General features: G+C 41.8%; 1 protein-coding gene across 1 annotated transcript; it reads left to right on the top strand.

Moving 5' to 3' along the window:
• The first annotated feature begins 8898 nt into the window (after positions 1 to 8898).
• On the top strand, positions 8899 to 11990 carry LOC126041038 (claw keratin-like). The gene is made up of 2 exons (XM_049806243.1): positions 8899 to 8984; positions 11457 to 11990. The coding sequence occupies exon 2, from the start codon at positions 11478 to 11480 to the stop codon at positions 11988 to 11990; it is 513 nt and encodes a 170-aa protein (XP_049662200.1). The 5' UTR covers positions 8899 to 8984; positions 11457 to 11477.
• Positions 11991 to 22382: the final 10392 nt, after the last annotated feature.

Genomic DNA, 22382 nt, shown 5'->3' with positions numbered 1-22382 from the left:
GCAATGAGCAAGGACACCTCCCACTTGATCAGGTTGCTCAGTAACATTAATATTAGTATTTTTTCATTAAAAAATTGGAGAAGACCTGAGATGTTCAAATTAATTTTCCGAAAGTTTTTATTCATAAATCAGCAAGTTTAGTTAACAAAGGGAGAAAAAAGGACTAAAATCTTCTTGCCTCCTTCCTTTCCTGCCAGAATGATCATGTTTGCATCCAAACCACAGCTAGAACAAAGACTTCATTTCACTAAATTATGTGTTCCCAATTTTCAATTGGTCATTCATACGAGTCTGTTCATGGCTGAAGCCTCTCTCTTTGGGTTAAGACACCTTTATCATAGCACTATTAGGAAGAAAAAATTCTGCAAGGAGAATTGTTTTCACACTAAATTATTTCATGATTTTTCTGATGAGAGCATCCGATGCTGAGTATTGACAGACATAAAAAGCTAGACAAGTAATGGGATCCCCCTTAACCTTTCCATCATAATCAGTGGACAGAAACAGGTATTTCACATGTATTATTTAAACACCTACCTCTGAATGAGCTTGACTGCACTCTGAAAGTGCCTGTTTTTCTCCAGGGACAAAAATAAAGTGGCTACTTTATGGTAATCATCACGCAGTTTTTAACTTTGACAGATAAATCCCACAATATATTTTTGTAATTAGTTCCAGTTGAATGACCTAAAAGATGGATTCAGGGTCTAGGCAAAAAGGTAGGCACCAAAAATCTCTATGACGTTCTTGGCTCTGCCACAAATGGTCTCTGAAAACCATCTAGAGGTACCTGGAGGCAAGATTTTCCTAGGATCTCAGGGACTAGCAATGGAGAACAGCACCAAAATTGGGTCCTTCCACCTCCTGCACAGCAGTCTGCAGCTTGCACAGCTGCGATAATGTTTATTCCTCCCAGTCCTGCCTGACATGGACTTGTTAGTCTGCACAAACCTCTCACGACACTGATACAGTGCTCAGCACAATCTCATCAGAGGCATAGGAATCCTATTATGCATAATTACTCTAACAAGGACTGGGCATTCTCTATCACCGAGACAAACAAACAATCCCGGGCAAGGCCATTCTCCAATACAGGCATATAAAATACCCATTCCTGTATGACCAGTGGCCTTATGGCACCAGCAGTGGCTATGTTGAAGTCACTGGCCACAGCTGCAGTACCTCTCCAGTTGTCCTTGGTGGCTGCTCAGACAGGATCTGTAACTGGGAGAGTGAGAAGAGGTACTGCATCGGGGCAGAGGTAGAAATGGCCCATGGGCAATGGATAGCAGTGATAAAATGGGATGGAGGTTGGTTAAACTCAGAGGCCTAAGGGTCCTTTTTGGGATGGTGGAGGCAGGGTGAGAAGGACTCAGGGTGATGGGGTGAGTGGAGCAAGGGGACAAGCCTGTACTGACCTGTGAGCTTCATTTCATGAAGTCACAGGCTCACATTGCCTCTGCTACAGCATCTACATTATCTGCACAGCCCCTATAACTAAAACACCTGAGCTGCACTCTTATCTGGTTGCACCTTCTTCTCCACCACAACATATCCCCAGCTGTGGCACATGCCTCACCCTCCCTACAAGGATAACAGGAGAGAAGAGCAGGAGTCCCCCCCAAGGTGCAAGGGTCGGCGGGATGAAAGGCAGGGTGTGGGTTGCAAATGCTTTGAGAAACATGCCTGTGGTCTCTTATGTGCTGCAGGTTCGCCACCTTTTCTGCCAGATGTCCTTCGGTGAGGAGCGGGATGCAGGATGGTGTTTCTACTCATGCAATGTGCAGTGCCCCCAGCCTCTTGCTGCCAGCTGCAATGACCCGTGTGTTATATCCTGTGGTGCCTCCAGGGTCATTATATACCCCACTCCTGTCATTGTGACATTCCCAGGGCCGATCCTCAGCACGTGGCCACAGGAGACAGTAGTCGGAAGTTCTGCAGTCCTGGAGGAAGGTGCACCAGCCCCACTGACATCTTTGAGAGCAGAAGTCCTGTGCTCAGAGCCACCTGCAGAGAGATTTGTCCCAAAACCACGGTGCTCCTATGTGTTTTCTTCCCACTGGATGCATCCTTGCAGTAGACCCAGCTACAGACGCTATCAACCATCTGAGAGTGAGAGGGAAGAGCATGCTCCAGAGAAAGAGAAGCCAGAAACTGAAAATACAGCAAATGAGGACAAAGAGATCTCGGAAGCATAACATAGTGATACCAATCCCAGTGACCAAGTCCAAAGGCGTTATAGAGTCCTACTGCCTCTCTAAACCAGACTTACCTATGTCATCTTTATGCTTTACCTTAAGTTCACAGGTTTTTTCCTCATGTACATTCTCCGTCAGGTGATTAGAGTAATAAAATGCCCCCATCCTAATTTGTGTTAACCTGACCTCTGAAACACACAGCGTCTGATTCTCAAGAACAATTTGTTCTTTTTCCATTGCTTTCCAGAAAAATAGAAGCAGCAGCTGTTTCAATAACACCACAAATGTGGTCAACTGAGACATGACAAGCCTTTCACTGCTAGACCTAATTAGACTGGCCTTAGCATTTAAAAGAATTAGTCTCCAGGAAATTCACCTTTACTTTTGATAACTATATATACACACACACACACACGTCATTTGTTTCTGGCTTTCAGTTTCACTGCAGGAAGGAAGTCTGGGGGAAGAAGAAACTCATCCTCTCTTTATACTTGATTTTATTTAAGAAAAGGGAAAAAAGTATATGATTAAATGTATTACTTGCATATAGAAGTTAAGGCAGTATATGAGTGACAAAATCCACGTCTGGAACTGTGCACTTTAAGCTGTTATTTATTCTAGCAGTCTTGCCCTGTCCTTTCCCTTCCCATTAAAATTATTCTGCATTATCATGGTGGTTTTCTCATTTTCTTTCTCTTCTACTCTTGATTTTCAGGTTACCTCCTAATGAAATTCAAATGGAAAAGATCAAACCCAAATCTGTCAGTCCTGCTCACCCATGAAGCGAGAAAATAAAGAACTCCCTCTTGCACTCCTCAGCTCTGTTCACATGCCTTTGCACAAGACAGTTTTATTTTCACTTTCATCTCACAGCTTTCACTTGTTCCTCATCCTGTTAAGTACAGCTTGTGGTTTTGAGAGTTCATGGCTTGATGTGTCAGCTGAAAAGCAGCAAGTTGATGAAAAGGAATGACCCCCCCCCCCCCCCCCCTCCAGCTATTGCCTGCTCCCCTCCTCCCCACTCTCAAATTCTAAGCTTCTATTCCTCTAAAGATTTCCACACATTTTAAGTGCAAGCATTGTCCTTTTGGTACCAAGAAGAATATTTCTGCAGTTATGATTGGGCACCCTTTGCAAGCTAAAAGCCCAGTTCAACAGAAGTAAAATAAAATTCATAGGTAAACTTGTCCCTAAATCTGAAATGTGAAAGCTGGCTAAACTCTAATTGCCCATTGCTGGGCTGCTGAGTCTTGAGAACTGCTATTTATCCATTTGCCCTCACCTGTGGAAGCAGATGCCCATGAACATCAGGTTGTGCCCCTTATTCTGCAAGCAGCCCATGCAGCCCCATCCAGATGCAGCTGTTTTCCCAGAGACGTCTTCAAAGAGAAGAGGGATTACAGAAAACTTTACAAGAATGTTAAAACATCCTACAAAAACATGCTAAGCAGCCTGGACTCCTGCCAGTCTCCCTGGAAAGCTGCCAGCCTCTGAGAAGACAGTTTGCCCGCTTGCCTGCTGCAGCCCCCCCAGGCTCTCACCTTCACTGTGATTTGCTGTCTGCTCGGCCAGCTCACCGGGACATCTGCCTGTGAGATGAGCAGCCTATACATGCTCCCTGCCCCCTGTAAATCTGCTCTTTCTAAAATGAGCCCCTCAAATATTTGGTGTAAATATATTTAAATTTTTCCCTTTACAGGATGAGAACTCATGTAAATCTGCTTGTTTATCTTGCAGACATTAGCATGTGCCCTACTTTATTAATCCAATATGAAGATGTAATTACTATACTTTAGAAGATTAGCTTGTGAACTGTGTCTGGGTGTCACACCCTAGATAAGCTGGGAGGCAGGGCAGAGATAGAAGCTTTGTTGACTGCCTGGCTCACACAAAAGTTTTTGTGAAAAATCTAGTAATAAGGTCATCAGCAGGGTGGAGCTGTCAGGAACCTCCAGTCCAAAAGACCCAGTCTTGACTCATTATCTACCCCAGTCCAGCAGTTCAAGGAGTTTAACAATAATCTAGTTGCACAAGGGGATTAAGGAAGTGATTTTTTTCACCTGCTGAAGATGACTTGCAAATTACTCCTTTTATTAAAAAAAAATAAAAATTCATGTCTGAAAACCACTAACTTGGTTCTTCTTGAGAATGAAGCAGCTTGCACAAGATGGTCCATTCTCCAAGAGCCTTGGTGAGGCTTTTCAGGGAAGAGCCATTAGCCTTCCAGCCTAGGAACTTGGAGCTTGATCCCTTTCAGGGAAATTTGTGTATAATATCCATACTGTGCACCATAGTGCTCTGCTGTCTGAGGTGCAGGCTTGTCATTTGGATCCATTCAGCGTGTATTGACACATCGCATTTTCAAAGAACCCTCAATATTCTCTACTCATCTGCCCAAGCCATATCTTCAGACACTGCATTAACAGCCTATCAAAACCCCCAGTGTTTCTGATAATACTGCATCTTTCTACCAATCTGGCCTTCACTCTTAGTCTTTCCTCCTTTGCCTGCCATTTAACAATCTCCCACAAACACATTTCACCTGTTTCTCTTACACTGGTTGTTTCAGTGCTTTCCACCCAGACTGCCTTGCATGTGGGAGCCCAGCTGTTCCTCTACCCTTGCCGTTTCAATCATTATAAAGGATGCCACATTTCATTATCATCATAACACCCCACATAGTCTTCTCACTGCTTCTTGCGGACCTTCTTTCTCTTAACACCTGCATGGCACAGACATTTATCATCTTATTACAGGATAACTGATGCCCAAAAGCCACCTAACCTGTCTAAGGACACTCTGTACATAAGGGTGGATCTAAGACTTAGACACACCCAATTATTATTAGTCTTATTACTTATAACCTGTCATTATAATGCCAATATTGCATGCTAGCCAAATTTATGATGGGACCAGGGAGACCAAGACATGGGACAGACACAGGAGAAGGGGCAGAGTGAATCCTGCATAAGATGCCCAGAAAAGGTGCTGGTGCAGGGCTGCTTTTACTGTTTAAATCCCTTTTCAAATCATGACACAAGTTACTGGGAGCAAGGTAGGAGTACGCTGGCCTTTGTGGCAGCTTTCTACTCAAGCTGAAGTTTTAACTTTGTTGACCCGAGTTGGAAGAAGCAGTGCTATACAGGTATTTGCAGCAGAAGAGGAACTAGCACCATAATTCAGATATTTCCTCTGGATAGCAGAATTCTGCTTTTCCTTTTGTGAGAAGAGCCTTCCCTGTCTCTAAGCTCAACTATAAATTCACTTAACAGGGTTCTGTACTACCAGATCAGCACCCTTTTAGTCTAATAGCCTTGAGGGAACTGAAAGCCAGCTGCCAGTTTTTCTTGCTGAGATTAGCAGGCTTAAGTAATAAACCAGAATGAAGATTTAATTAATAGCTTTATAATTAATAGATTATTAAATTGGATATTAGCACCACACCTCTGTGAGCCATGAGGTGATACAGGAATATGAATCCACTCTAGCAGTATCAGCACATACCATGAATGCTAACAAAGTATTAAAAATGCATTATTTGCAAGGGTGGAACTTCCAAAGCTCTCCACTCTAAATAACCCCAAACTTGGACTCACAAGCACCCATCTTACTAAGAAAGTGGTCTATACACATCTCTACCACATTTGCATTTTAAGAAGATGTAGCTAACCCCACATCCCTTCCTCTCCTTTTGTCACAGGACAAAAGCATTATTCCAGGCTGTCTTTGTCTGAATACACAATTGCTACTCCAGCAAATGTACACACCTACATCCTTCTCACCTCTACAAACCTCTTGGTTCTTACTGAGGTCCTTCACCTCGCTTTGCAGTAATTCAGATATAGAGAAGAAGGTACAGTTCTTCTCCTCAGATCCTGGTTCTTATGGGGTGAGGTGGGGTGGGGCAGAGCTGGGCTGGGCTGATTTACGGAGCAACCCAGCAGCCTTATCAATACTGCTGTATCAGCTTGTCCCACACCTGGGGACTTCAGATGACCCAATAGCCTTCAGAGTTCTACAGCCCTGCTGCTAGTCAAGCAAGGTGCCTCTGACCTGGAAAACGTGTTTGGGTAATGGGTATGTTGCGTGCAGTCTGAGAGGTATACATTGGCCAGCTTTTATACAAAGTGAAATTATACACAGACATGAAAGATGTAGTTACAGCTTGGGCTGCAATTTCACATACCCTCAGGTTTTATTGAGGGGAGCAGCACTCATATTAAAGAGCATTAGTTCTGTTTTGTTTTTTTAAGATGAAAGATGCCTGGTAAGGTTGCAGTAGTGTAATTATTCCTGAGCTCCAAGCAAATCTCATTCAGTGGTGGGGGAGAATTCTTCAGCTTCAGAATTATTTGTGTGTATAATTATTTAATCACCACCTTTTTGCTGCACTATAGCTAGAAAATGTAACCAAACCTACCCATAAGAGAGGAAATCCATATAAAGAGAGAGATGCATTTTGCCATTAAATACTTAGAGAGTAGGTATTTGGGATGCAAATAGGACATGAGTAGACTGAGGTCACTGACTACAAATTCCCTTTGGGATCAGGGTGAATTTTGCTGAAAGGGCATTAAGTGAGAAATGTGAAAAGGCAAAAAAATTGAAGAAAGTCATCTTGGTGCCAATGGCAACAGGAACACACAGTGGTGGCTAAATACAGGGTGTCCATATCAGTTGAGTTTCTAAACTTCCAGTGTCCTCAAGGGACAGCTAAACGGTACTTCGAAAAGATGGCAGAACGGCTCAATTGAGGAAATGCAAGCCTTCATTTACCTTATGGAAAGGTAAATGAATGGATAGATTGCCAGGCTCCATCAAATGTGTTTGCTGACTGTAAGAGAAACTCAGATATGCATTTTCAGACACCCAAGTGTAGCTATCTCAATCTGGAACTGCATCTAACCCCTATGTCCTCCTTTCTCCTGTGCCAACCACATAGTTACACAAACAAGCCCAACTTTCAGGCACAATGACTTGTTTAGCTTTACTGAGTGTGATAGGCGGAAGAATCCGCCTAAGCATAAAGAAAAGGGGGGAATTGATGCAGAGACTGACACTAGGCCTAGTAGATGTAGAAATAGAACGTATATTTAGACTCAGTGTATTGCCAAATAAAAGACTCAGGAATTTGTTAGAAGGTTAATGACTCTCTCCATAAGTTGATTTATGTAGACAAGCCAAGGACATAAAGCACAAGATTCCTGTGACTGTAATATACGACAAGATAACATGTCCTGTTTGAGGAGGTATTCTATTTGATAAGAAAACATGTTCTGTCTCTTGTGATGACTGAGCCAAAAGCTAGGTGATAAGCAGAGAAGTTGTTTGTGGGGCCCAGAAAGGGATCGTACTGCGCAAACTCATACAACAAGGGTCAAACAGCGGACAAGTGAGGAAGACTATGGAAGACCACCAGAGGACTCCAGAAGACCACTGAAGACCTCCAATGCGCTTGCGTAAAGGACATTTACATATGCTAATGATTTCTCGGAAAGTTAATGAATATGTATATAGTTTCTCGGAAATTCTATAAATATGTATGTAAGAGATGTATTTAACCTATACAATTAGTCCCAGCCGGCAAGCACGTTTGGAGGAGCGATCCCCCATGCTTCCAGCGCTGCAATAAAGAATACTTAACTCCATCACCAAATGCTCATTTCGAGAAACATGAGTGTCTGACAGGACAGGCAAGCAGTGGTTTTAGGTTCTAAGAAATGGTTACTGGAGAAGATTGTTATAAATATAAGATAAAGCCTGAGACATGGAAGGCAGATGTGGGTGTGATTTTAAGAAGAAATGAAGTTCCTTTGATTTCGGGAACTGGTGGAAGCATCAGTTTTTCCAGAAAACTACGATACTATCATCAATCTAGAATGTTTTTCTTATTTTTTTTCTGTTGCCTTGTGCTGTGCTCAGCCCACAGTCATGAGGTATCCTATACTTAAAATAGCATAATCTGAGTAAATCATCTCCAACAGCTCCAAATACAGGGAGAAGAGTATGCTGCCAACAACAACAAAAAAAATATTATTTTTCAACAGGGGTCAATAAAGGGAATCAAGTAAATGTAATGCACAACTTAAAATGAACATAAAAATACAAAACTGAGATACTGCTGTGGTTTGAACAATATAACAACACTGAATATACAAATAATGGAAGAGCAGACAGTGGTGATCTAGTTCTTTAGTTCCTTATTCCATCTCCAGTCTTGCAATTAGGCAATGAAAAAGCACTCAGCAATATTGACCCTCCAGTTTGAACAGTTTTGGAAATAGGTTTCCAGCTGACAGGTCTTAGACCACATTGGAAACCTATGCCAAAATGTGGATATCCAGGATCCAAAGGAGCCTTAAATTTACACTCTTGCACTATGATTCCTATATTTTAACCTATTTGTTTTGCTGCATGGTGGTGTTTGCTATTCTCTTACAAGCACTATCTGCCTGGAATTGCTATGATAAAATCTGTGGAAAAAAAAAAGGTTAAGGATAATGTTTTGCTACAATCTGTGATAATAATATAGGCTATTTCCTTTCAGACAAGAGAGCTTTAAGACCAATTTAGAAAATTATAGCATGGCACAGGTGAGAGCAATAACAATTAAACCAGCTTCCTCTTTAAGATTTAATCTTAGTATGCAAAGCAGCTGTGTAAGGAGTAGAGCATAGTACTGGGATTTCTAAAACTAGGAAATCAATAAAGCCAACAACAACAACATGATGCTAGAAAAAACAAGATGAGGAATCTTTCAAATAAGAAAGAATTGCTTTATGTAAGGTGAGTTTAAATCTAAAGCTGTAAGCACCAAGTCTGGGATTCCTCATCCAGGCCAGATTGCTGGTTTATGTAAGTGTGTTGCTCTGTATATGAAGTAACAAATTCTTTAGAGAAAACCACAAAATCTCTGGTGTTTTTTATTCGTATTTCCAAAGTATTTAGCTTTCAGCTGGTAAGGGAGGGTATCTATTTCTCTATCTTTAAAAGAATTCTTTGATGTAAGGTAGCTGAGGTTCAGGTGTTGTGAAAAGGGATGTTGGACCATTGCCAATTACTTTTTTGCATTTTTTATCTTACATTTTAAAAAAGATATCTGTAGAGTATGAGAGCTGACTACAGCTTGGGCTTGAAAAACTGTATCTGCTCTTATGGCTTTCTACCTTATGTAAAACATGAGTTCCCCTTACTTAAAGCTGCTAGGGAAAAGCACCAGTTACAGAAAGCAAACTCTGTGGATGGTTAAGCCAGTGTGATTTTCTGTAGTGTCTGTTAAGAAGCTGTGTTTTGAACAAGTTTTCTATACATCGGAAAACCTCAAAAACAATATGGTCCTTACTAACTTTTAAAAAATATTTGGTTTGGTAACTCCTTTAAATTGCTTCAGCTGTCAATTGCTGTAATTATTACTTACTTCTTGTGCCCACAGATTATGTGAGTCATACTATTCTGTGCGGCTTGCTGTTGTATCTCTGTTGTCTGCATATGTTCCTCTGGTCATTGTATTGATTTCATGGTCATGAAATGTACACAAAATAATGTGTATTTTTTTTGCTTTAGTTTTAATAATTTTGCATAAGAACATAGTTCAGAGGGTTTTTTCCTATGTAAATGTGATTATGTGCACCACAGTATAGGCATCTGTCAGGCCTTGTGAACTTATTCTAGCTGAGGTTATTGACCTGTTCTTCAGGTAACCTTTCCTCTGAATCCTGTAGTCCCACAGGTAGTGTATAGTGTTCCTCTCCTTGTATTGGCCTCCAATAAGCACACTCAGAAATGAAGAAATTGAATTTTCCTAGTTATTAGTAATTTTTTGGTGTTTATTCTGAAGGCACCTTGGAAGGGGATGATTCCTTGAAATGAGGAACTGATGATAAATTGTAAAAGCTTGGACAGGTGCCTCTCCTTAGCTGAATTTCTAATTGGATTATTGTACCTGATCCTAGTGCTCACAGGAAAGCCCATGAACTGCTTTGGTATCTCTTACTTTCTACTTACCTGGGACGTGGTATAGTCATGTAGGAGAACATCTGTCCAAAGGACAGTCCCAAGCCATAAACTCCAGTCCCAAAGCCCCCAGAGTGAGTACACAATGGTCATGGACACTAATGGCTATTTAATGTAAAAAGATTTCCTACCTTTAAAGAGGAAAAATCCCCAAAGCCACTGGTTATTACTATCTGAGATGACAAATGATAAACTGGAATCCTATGCTTACTAGCAGCATGTAGTTTATCCATCTCTGAGCTACCTTCACAAGTATTAGCAAGTATTTAAGGGAAAACCAACCTCAATTTATTGTGAGATTTTCAGCAAAAAGACAAAATGGGTGAAGTGCACGCATCATGCTGTGTGGGATTGGAAATTATCTAATAATCATAAGCTGTTATCAAACCAGTTGCAATAAAGGCAGGCATCACCAGGGGAAAACATTCTGTTTCACAAGATGTAGAGAATGGTTGCGTAAAGGTATCTCCCAATTTCTATTCTTTATGACAGCATATAAAAGTGCTCATAACTCAGGTCTCTGTAGCTGCCTCTGCTGACTTATTCTTCTTGGTGACTGGGTAAGTCTGATTTAACTAAATCATTTAATAATTATAGATGTGGATTTATAGGTAGTGTTAATATGAGGTCATATATCCTACCCTATTTTAGGGTAGGACCTTATTCTCTAAAAACATTTTACTTGGAAACTCTAACTTGCAAATAGGGTGGATATAGGCATTGCCATGTGTGGAGGGAAAAAATGGATGGGAGTTTCAAAAATGTGGATGGTAGCAATTCCTACGAATTGAGCACCTATCTATGAAGTCAGGACACTCCAAAAACATTATCAGGATAGGACTGACTCCCAGACAGCAAAGGCAATGATGTGAGAAAAGGTCAGAGAGAGATTCTTCCCAGAACTCATTTTGGGAATAAGCTACAGGGTAATGGAGCACTAGAGAGGAGTGGGAGTAGACTTAGAAGCCTCAACCCAGCGATTCATCTCACTTGATTGGTGACATCTGTAATGCGTATGTCTACTTTAGAGTAGAAAGGATTGTGCCTTAGAAATGATTATTTTTTATTTTTTATTTTTTTTAATCACTAACTCTCAAGTTTAGTGTAGATGACTCAAACATATGTATCTGCATCTGTTCAGATGAATACCATTCAACACATCTACACAACCCACGTTACTATAACAGTTTGTTCTTTCACTCCTCTGGCGATAACTACCAGGCTAGTGCACTGTCTGCCTTTCAGGTTGACTTGCCTTCTGGAAAGATGTCTTCCTATGGACAGATGCTTAGCTCCCGCTGTGCTCCGCCATGTGAAGTGAGATGCTCGCAACCACCTATTGACTGTTGGAATGAACCCTGTATCACATCATGCGGAGATTCAAGAGCAATTGTGTACGCGCCACCTGTTGTTGTGACTTTCCCGGGACCCATTATCAGCTCGTGCCCTCAGGAAAGTTTTGTGGGAACTGCCATACCTGAAATTGAGGGTCAGATGGGCTCTGGAGGTGGAGAGATGGGCTCCGGAGGTGGAGGAATGGGCTCTGGCAGTTCCTGTGGAGGAGGCAGCTCCTATGGGATGGGGTCCCATGGTTCAGGTGGTTCTTATGGTGGCATGGGAGGGGGCTCATATGGTGGAGAGGGCTCGTGTGGTGGTGGAATCTGCCGTTTGGGAAGCTTTTACCGAAACTCATATTTTTCAGGCTTTGGTAGAAATTATCTCCCCTTTTTTTCCAGAGGTTATTATAGGTATCGCTATGGAAACTATGGGCCATTTTAAATCTTCAAGAAAGAGTAATGACTGAAGGAACAATAAAATACAAACTAGTAGTTGACATATGGACTTGGAAATCAGACATGCCAAGCAGCCTCTGCTCCAGCTGATGTCAGTAGGAGCTGGGGTTGCTTGGGATCTTGTTGCGCTTTTTCTAAGCTTATGATCCCAATGTTGCCTCACTTTGTCATTTGCTCATGTTACGTTTTGTTTTTTCTGAACCTAAAGAGAGTAAAACAAGTAATGGGACTTGACTGTGAAAGTGTCCAGCTGAAGAAGAACATCTTGTGAGCCCTGTGCTCCTCTGAATGACTGATTGATTGTAGTCCTTGTTGAAATGGAAATTACATTCTTTGTCTCTGCATTGCCTCATTCTGCAAGAATGTATTCCACTTTTTGTTTGTATTAAAGCCCTGTTGCATCATAGCACCATCTTCTGGCTCTCATTTCACTGCAGTTTAATAGTTACAAACCAGTCTGAAAGAAGTTAACTTTGTGCATCAGTCCTTATACATTAATTGAGGGCTATCATCAGAGAAGAATTAATTCCTCTGTATGGCCAGTGCAATTTGTCAGAAATTCTTGAATAAAGTATTTTTTTCCCCTTTCTTATATATACCATGGTATACATACTAATAAATAGAACAGAATCATAGAATAATTTAGGTTGGAACAACCTCAGAGATGGTCTGGTACAGCTCCTACTCAAAACCAAGGTAACCTTGAAGCTAGGTCAGTTACTTGGGGTCATTACCAGTCATTCCCTGAATATCCCTGAGGAAATTGTTTTAACCCTCAGTAGGATTTGAAATGACTGCACAGGTCCTGACTCCATCAGAAGGCAAAGTTGTGCTATGATTTATCTAGTCTTGTTGGTAAAATAGTTTATCGGATTACAGACTGCAAAGGGCAATGGGTTAAGCTAGATCTGACTACTGTGGGGAGGCAGGGCCAAGAGGAATGGGAAGAAGTTATTTGTATGCAGCTGAGAATCAGACTGCAAGTCTTGCATTCTGTGATGTGCCTGGAAGTAAGCTAAGAAATTCACCCCAGCAGCTGTATCAATATTTTTCTTTAGGAGCCATTTCCATTGTGTTGCTGTTTGTGACAAGAGAGGGCTCGTGTGTAGGCTGAGCAAATGCTGCTGTGCCAAGCATAACATTAATTTCCTTCCTTTGATTATCTTAATCCTTGTGGTTTGTTAACTTAATTGAAGCATTTATGCAGTAAATGATCTGAGCTTGTTAAGCATCACCATGTGATCCCTTGGGCAAAAGCTAGATGGATGCCCTTGTGAGCTCTCAGAATTAAGGATCTGGCACAATCAGTGCCAGACCTGCCTGAGAAACAGATTTTTCCACCACAACTTTGTATGTGGTTTGAAATATTTTTTTAAATTGATATCTCTTACACAGACTCTAAGATAATATGTCTGCAAGCCCATTGATGAAACAGGATTTTCAGTCAGAAAATCTTAGGTGAAATATTCAAATAGCTCTAGTCATATTGTGGGTTTATGCATGCAGTGTGCTGCACCACATTAACAGAAAATTACTTGTATTATATCACCCAGTGGTAATGGCATTACTTTACAAGAAGCCTATCAAGCAAAGTAATGATGTTCTGCTAGTTGGATCATAATCTACAGACTTAAGTAATAATATATATTTTGATTGTTAAAAAAAGCAGGATTGCTTTTATTTGCGTATAAATCCTTTCTCCTAGTGCAGAATTGGTAATCTCAGCCACTTGAAGACATGTGCAGAGATGTGTGTGTACACACTGAGGTCCTAAAGTACAAAGGAATTACTTAGCTGTTATGACTCTAGTTTTAGTCTCAGCTCAGGAATATCTGACTTTGCTCTAGCGTACTGCAGATAAGATTGTGGTAGCAATGCCCCAGCAATTTTCACTCTCATTACTCAATGTTTCATTCCTCAGTCTATTGAGTAAGAACTGTGTGTGGATGTAACTCTCCTTTGTAAATTGTGAGGCATCACCTTCATTGAAGTCACGTGTGTGTATAGTAGTTTATATAGACATTCCTGGCTCAGCCTCAAAATCGCTGACTGTGGTCCTCTTAATACTGTGTGAGTGCAACTGCATGAAGCTGAATGTAGGTACAATTACCACTCATCCTCTGCAAACCACATTATCCAAAATGTTCTCAAACTGAAATGAGTATTCAGGAATGACAAAAGGGCCACTAAAGTGTGTCTTCCCTACACAGAAAGAACAGTGAGACTGGTGCTTTCATGCAGCCACGCATGAGGGTATTGAATTCTACTTCCCTTTACGTACATGGAGCGCCACCTCCTATTTTGACTCCCACTGAGTTCAATTTCACTACAACTAGTTTGTAAAGCAGAATGGAAGAAAAGAAAAACCAGAAAGCTAGTAATATGATTCAACAAGATTTTAATATGACATGAAATAAGTGCTACGGTATAGAATGGTGCAGTTCGTTGATGGTCTATTCTGTAGTCCCAAGGCAGCCAGACCATCGTGTCAATGATAAAAGGCACTGCACGTTACAAGGTAAAGCTGAAATCTTTGCAGCAAAGTCCAGCTTGCAAATTCTGAAGCATTTCCATTCCACCAGAAAGGACGTAGTACAAGACTAATAAGAATGTAAGGACAGAAGCCATCATATGAAACTGCTATTGATCAATGATGAGGCATAACGTGGAAGAAAGAGGTGTGGGCCCAGTTTTTGGAGGTACTGAGCTAGGGTGACTCCCATTGATGCAATGGGCTTTCGCCATCTCTGAAAGCCAGCCCTGGCTCCGGATCTGGATCTGGCATTTTTATCTCCTAAGCTGTTGTGCGGGTATTCAGGCTGCCTTAGAATGAGCCACAGTTTCCAAGGCAGGAGCCACGGCTGCTGCTGTAGGACCTCCTGCTGTAACAGCCCCCCATCCCTGACATGCCCCCAGAACCAAAGGAACCTTCCATCCCATAGAAGTCCTCAGAGCTGTATGGGGTCAAAGCACCATATGGCTGGGGAAACAATGTTCCCACAATGCTCTCCTGAGAGCAGCTGCTGAGAGTCGGGCCTGGGAAGGTAAGGATGACTGGTGGGGGGTACACCATGGCTCTGGAGTCCCCACACGATGCAACACAGGGGTCAATGCTTCTGCTGTAGACACATGGCTGTGTGCACATCATCTTACAGGCAGGCAAGCACTCAGAGCTAATGTTGTTCAACATCATTCTTGGGGAGCAGAGGTGAAGCTGGGAAAGACAACATGCAGTCAGGAAACCACCACAGTCAGGTGCCAACAGGTTCCCAGTATGAGCCAGAAGCACCTTGTCCTTCCTCTCCAGCTGCTCATCAACTCCCAGTTCAACCCTCCCTCAGTTTCCTTTTCCCCTGCTATTCCCTTCCTGACCCCTTTTAATGCTTCTCAGTTCTTTTTCATTTGTGCACCATCCATATCTCTTGTTCTTCTGAATCTCTCAAAAGATATTGCTCTTTTCCCTGGGACTAAATTACCTGATCCTCATACAATTACTTGTTCAGAAAAGTCCCATTCATTCTCTTGTCAAAGTAGACCTACAGGAAGATTTGTCTGTAACTTCAGAAAGTCTCCAGAGGAAAGTAACAGAATCTTCCTTGCTCTGTTCTTCCCTTTCCATCAGATTTTGTAAGAATTCTTGCTAAATCTACTTTTCTCTTTACCTCAGCTTTTCTAAAATTGCTAGCATTTTGCAAGATAAAGTAAGTTTTAAGCATCCTATAGCTTCAAAGAAGTGCAATGAAGTTAGACTTACCCTGTTGTCTTGTAGGAATAAGTCAGTGGACCTGGAAGAATAGAAGATGTCTTAGTTCTCTACCTTTTTATAGACTTTCTTATACAACAGGAAGGATATGAGGTCATCCATTATTCACTAAATTCTTGTCACCAAGAAAAATGTACTCTTCTAAGCCTTGCAATTGTCATTTCAATTCATAATTAGTGATCCATTTACAGCCCTACTTTGAGTGCCATGCCTCCAACATGCAGCAGCTTCCTTTTGTCTCAAATATAATGGAAAAAAATCCTTTTGGCATCATTCTGGTTCCAAATGAAACAGGAGTTGATCTCTCTGTTTACTTCTCTTTAATGGCTTTAAGGAAGGTGGCTTACTGATGTGTCAGTCCCACAATTTATTTGTAAGCCTTAGATTCAGGTATAATGCCTCCCCAAAGGAATCATCCAACCCACCTTGGATGGGGGGGTCAGCATTCTTTGCAACCCCGCCTGTATCTATTGACTGAATGGATGATACACCACCATGATTGAATCAGACCTCGCAAATTATTCTTGAGCGCTGGCCAGGACAAGGCCCTGCAAAAAAAAATCTTTCAAAACACAGGTAAATGGGATTGAAGTGACACATGACATCTCCTTTAAGCTCTGAGCCCTCTGAGTAGTTTTACCCAAGTATGTGTCAAAATTCACTTTAGGATGTTATGCTTAGGGTCTTGTGATGCGTATGCCAGCGGGGCCACTGCAAGGGCATAACCAAAGATCACCAGTTCTTTTTTCTCCAAGGTGGATCTCAAACTTAAAAGTGAGGTTGAACTTCAAAATTATCTTATGTTGCTCAGCATTAGGGTCAGGCCATTCATGAAAGCAAACTTGCAGGATTGATCTTTCTGGGGGTCCCTTCTTGGTAAATCATTAGCAAAAAATAGTAAGCAGGGGTCAATCAGTTTCCATTGTAAATCCAGTGAGTCAGCAGAGTGATATTGCATAGGAATTTGGCTGTACAATTTCAACACAATAGAAAGCCCAAATTTATTATTCGAGAGTCATATTGTGTAGGTCTGTGGATCATTTACTAATTAGAAACTATGAAAATAATTACAGGTATTAGAGGAGTCAACCAGAAAGTAAACCCCATAGTTTGGTAAGTGTTAGAGATTTTATGAGATGCTTCACATCCCTAGAGTTGCTTGCAAAAAGGTATAAAAGCAGGAACACCTCAGGAGTCTCCTAAAAATTTCTCCTCACTTTCCTGTATTGGTGCTGTAAGTGAGTTTGATTTAAGCTAATAATTTTGTATCTGTCATGTCTCTGTAGTGGTAGTTTTAAATGAGGACTCTTTCCTGTGTCTGTATTTTGTGATTTTGGCAATGAGGTAAGATGTCGCAGTGAAATCTTACTTTTCATAGAAAACTCACTGCAGTAACTTGTAGACAGTGATAAGAATCAATTTTACATTTAAAAAAATGTAAGGGTTACTTTAATTTTTCTTATGTGTTTCAAAACTTGAGATGCAAATATAAAGCTAAACCCTACTGAATAAACAAAGTATTAGGCATCCTCCACAGGGGTAGGAAGGGAGGAAGAAAAGGGATCACAGGACAGGAGGCCTTGAGGGAGGAATAGGAAGCATGAACAAGGATCTAATCTGCCTACATAACCCCACTGCTGTCACGTGTGATGGGCACCCATTGGCACCGGACTGTGGTGGTTTCCTGACTACATGTTGTCTTTCCCAGCTTCCCATCAAACCCTGAGAACAATGTACTGCAACATCAGCTCCCGGTGCTTGCCTGCCTGTGAGGTGACATGCACGCAGCCATGTGCCTATGCCAGCAGTCTTGAGCCCTGCGTGGTATCATGTGGGGACTCCAGAGCTGTGGTGTATGCCCCACCAGTTTTCCTCACCTTCCCGGGACCAATTCTCAGCAGCAGCCCTCAGGAGAGCATTGTGGGAACATCGTTTCCTCAGCCATATGGTGCTTTGACCCCGTACAGCTCTGGGAGCTACTATGAGATGGGGGGTTCCTTTGGTTCTGGGGGCATGTCAGGGATGGGGGGTTCCTTTGGATCTGGGGGTCCTCAGGGATGGGGGGCTGTTACAGCAGGAGGTCCTACAGCAGCTGCCGTGGCTCCTGCCTTGGAAACTGTGGCTCATTCTAAGGCAGCCTGAATACCCGCACAACAGCTTAGGAGATAAAAATGCCAGATCCAGAGCCAGGGCTGGCTTTCAGAGATGGCGAAAGCCCATTGCATCAATGGGAGTCACCCTAGCTCAGTACCTCCGAAAACTGGGCCCACACCTCTTTCTTGCATTTTTCACTTTCTCTATTATTAATGACAACTTCTGTTAATCATCTCACAATGCTAGATCCCTATTTTCATTGTGCCAATGTAAGAAAAAAAAAATAATTTGAAAGTCTTGACACAGAGATTGTCAATAAAACTGTGACAGGAGAAGAACAACTGGTGGAAAATGGACGCTTCGTACGCAGTGAATGAGGTGCCCTTCCCTGGAACTGAGGAAATGTCTGCTTTATCTTGTGTGCCATCTCATTCTGCAGTGTATTCCATTTCTTGTTTCTATTAAAATCCGCCTGCATCATCAAATTTTGTTCAGCTTTTCTTTCTCTGCAAGACTGTTTTAGTCCTATCCTTTGCACTAGCTCATTAGGCCTCCTAGAGTTGGTTACATAGCCAGTGAGCAACAATTATGTGTTTTTATGGTAATATGATAGTAATTGCTTAAGTAATAGAGGTGTTGTGAAAAGGACAATTGAATGAAGCATTCAAAATTTAAGCACACAAAACAGTTCAGCATTGCTTCTCCACAGGGCACAGAGGTTTCTGAAGCTGATGACTCAGTACTTTGTGCTGGTGTATAAACAGATAGCAAACAGAAGTCACTTGCCACAGACAACCCTCAGATAAAGCATTTTTCATCAGTGCAGCTGTTCCATTTCCTGTCAAATGAGGAATGAGATTTAAAATGCCACATGTATAAGACCTTTTCAGAAGAGGTCAGGCTGCTTAATATTATCTCTCTCTGGCTGATGGGGAAAAGTGTAGAAAAAAAGAATTGTAAGGGATGAGACATGGTCAGCTGAAGACTGGAAATTCATAAGGTTTTTTTATTTTACACTCTGTGGTATAGCCCAACTCTTTACTTTTGAAGGAGTCTGTTCATCCATTCTGTCACCATATTTCATTTAGAATCAGTTTATAGGAATTATCGTGGTTCCCTGGAGATGTCTGAAGGTTCAGGCAACTTAAATATGTTATCAAGACTGCCTAAAGAATGCAAACCAATATAAAAATACATTTCTCTGGGGATTGTGAATGGTAACCAAAGAAAATCAACGACATAAGCCTTAGTTGATTTCTGAGATTTGTCACGTTGAACTCGCAGTGTTAAATACCTGAAGACACTTAGGAATTTCTTTTGACTGTGGCCGCATCAAAGGACTGCATTTATATGACAGCATAATGTGCTTTCATATCACAAGGTTGTGCAAGAAAAGTGATGAGTGACACAAGACCAGAAATAATGCCTTGTGTTGTTTTCCGTAGCTATTGCTGGGAGCAGAAATGTAAAAAGACCAATGGGTGAGTCTCCAAGTCTATTGAATGCTAAAGATGTGTTAAAACCTGTCTCTACTCCATTTGATGTTACTTGGAAAACACATGAGGGAGATCAGGAACCAAAGAAAGATTTATTTATTTTTTTTTCCCTTGCTTCATGTTGAACTACAGAATTGTTCATGGTTGGAAAGTCAAAAAGGATGAACTGAAGCACAGGGACTATTAATAGAGCCGGAACACAGAATGTCCCTGTCATAGATTCCTGGTCCTACTTTGAAAAATCTAACTTTTATCTCTTTGTTAAAACTAAGGTGAAAATGGCAATAACAAAAGTTTTAATTGACAGCTTTTCTGGAGATAAAAAAACCCCAGAATTTAGAGGATACTCACACAATTAAGCAGTTCATTAAGTTTCCCCATGTTTAAAGAAGTTAAGGAATTTTAATCTGTGATTTATTTAATGATTGTAGACAAGAAACTCATCAGCTCCAAGCAAAATGTTAATATGACTGAAGAAACAGGCTCAATTTGAAAACAATTAGATAATTTGTTTGCAATCATTATGTAGCTCCACAGGTAGGAGGTATGATAATAACACATGGTCAGGAAGCAGTGTTCCAGTTCAGTGGCATGAATCCTGCAATATGTCACAAGGTGCAACGTTTTCCACTGCTCCACATTCGTGCTGGCAGCTAAAGGGGCCTGACAGTCTCTTAAAGACAAGACAGAAAGTTTTCAGCTGTCAGCTGGCTTCCTGGCAACATGTTTCATAATCAAAGTAGTTTATAGGTGAAAATGTGAAAAAGAAAACATTAGGCAAACATACTGATGCAACATAGCTTTAATGACAGGGAAGCACAGAATACATGGTGAAGACAGTCACGCAGAGCACAAAGGACATTTCCCTGGGCTTTGGGAGGTGATGCAGCTCCACGCATGCCAGCAAAGTCGATCACTTGGCCATCACCGGGTTGCAGCTTCCCCTGCCAGGCTAGGACAGCCCAGGGCTGCTGGAGCAGGAGACGTTGCCCCTTCAGAAACAACTGGAGCTACAGCTTCCTCCGCCAAATCTCCTGTAACTAGAGTAGCCCCCACCACTCTGAGAGCTGCTCCCACCAAAGCACCGGCCTCCTCCCAAGGAGCCCCCACCATAGGAGCTGCCTCCTCCACAGGAGCCCCCAAAGCCCCCACCATAGGAGCTGGAGCCAAAGGATCTTCCGCCTCTGTATGAGCTCCCAAATGACCTGCTTCCTCCATACGAGCCCCCAGAGCCAAATGAACTACCCCCTCCGTACGAGCCCCCCAGTCCTAGGGAACTGCCACCTCCGTACGAGCCCCCCATCCCCAGGGAACTGCCCCCACCATATGAGCCTCCCATCCCTAATGAACTGCTTCCTCCATATGAACCCCCAGAACCAAATGAGCCCCCTGATTCAACAGAGCCCATTGGCCCCGAAAACCCCCCAATGGGTGATGGGAACGAGGTGCCCACGAAGCTCTCCTGAGGGCAGGAGCTGAGGATGGGGCCTGGGAAGGTGATGACCACGGGCGGTGGGTAGATCACAGCACGAGAGTCCCCACAGGAGGTGACGCAGGGCTGGCTCCAGGCGTTAGCGCATGGCTCTGGGCAGGTCACCTCGCAAGGTGAGGAGCATCTACTGCTCATGAGCTGGCCTCCTGAAGACATCTTTTGTGATGTAGATAAACCTGCAGCATGGGTTAAGGAGTAAAAGTAAAATGTATATGCAGCTCTGTGCCTTTATGCAATCTCCTTGATGGTACAAGCTGTATGTTTCTTGATAGAAGGGATTATTTTCTTATAAATATGAGAACTACTCTTGTGGAGATATCTAACCGTACTCCAGTCTGAAATACTGTTCTTCTGTGAGGTTAAAGCTAAATAATATAGACACAGATACAACTTCTCTTGCAGTCAGTAAGGAATATACCTTTCCAATGCATACTTTGCCTGCCTTCATTCTGGTACCATATGTTATTGTCTTCCACCACTAAGCTCGAGTTCTGTTACAGACAAATCACTAATTTATTCATCTCAGCTATTGGGTTCTTTTGGAAACAGGTTTGACAGACCCTGTAGTTATAAACAGAAATCCACAGTGGTTCTTGCCGTATATGTGCGTGTGTGTCTGTATATACACGCATATTTTAATAAATGCCAAGCTGTATGTTGTTAAGTTGTAACCTCCTTATTAAACTAACAGGATTTAATTGACACTTTCCTTTTGTGGTTTGGAAGAACACAGCCTCACATTTTAAGACCTGCATCTACCAATGGTTACTGCTGAATGGCTACAAAAAACTTATCTGCTTAAGAAATAAAACAAAACTGATATTGCTGATCATTGCAGAGTACTGACATAGACTTCATTCCCCAGTTAAACACTGATAGCAACATCCCAGTTAGTATAAAGAAACTTAAAAGAAAAAGTACTTACCAGGCTCACGGAGAAAACCAGACTGAAGAGAAGTTGTTGGTGAACCTGGAGGAAATGCAGTGCTCTTATATACCTCTTCAGACTGCTACCACGATATGCAACACACTTCTGTACATGGGGCATAATAGTTAGCCAGCAAAACATTTTGCTGAATAAGCTACTTCTAATTGTAATAATTGTTTTGATAACTGATAATGATTAGTAAATCAGCTCCACATCATACAACATGCGCAACACGCCCTTTGTCTTACTTTAATCCTTAAATAGTTTTTATATCCATTTTATGACTAGTGCCATCTCCTGACCTCATTTGAATTGCAGTGGTAGTGAATTGAGCTCCATTTACTTAGCCAGGTAAAGGCATCAGTCTTTCCTGTAAGCAAGATGAAAACATCAGTTTGGCATTGTCAGGAGAAATATTTTTTGTTCTGCAGCAGATTCCATTTAAATTGAGAATTTCACAGAGTTGGGAAAACTGCAGATTTATAGTTCCTCAGATGGGAGAGGTCATTTTTTCTTCCTGTTTAACATCCACCCAAGTAACTGCTTACCAAAGTGCTTAATCAAATGCCCACTGTCATCCAAGTAAGTGCAAGGAAGCACCATGT

Source organism: Accipiter gentilis, chromosome 7 (genome assembly GCF_929443795.1).
Source record: "Accipiter gentilis chromosome 7, bAccGen1.1, whole genome shotgun sequence".
Classification (NCBI taxonomy): domain Eukaryota; kingdom Metazoa; phylum Chordata; class Aves; order Accipitriformes; family Accipitridae; genus Astur; species Astur gentilis.
The sequence above is the reverse complement of the archived record's forward strand: the minus strand, read 5'-3'. Positions and strand labels throughout refer to the sequence as shown.

Bases quoted from the DNA above. Each gene is read 5' to 3' on its own strand.
- LOC126041038 (XM_049806243.1), top strand. From the start codon at position 11,478: ATGTCTTCCTATGGACAGATGCTTAGCTCCCGCTGTGCTCCGCCATGT.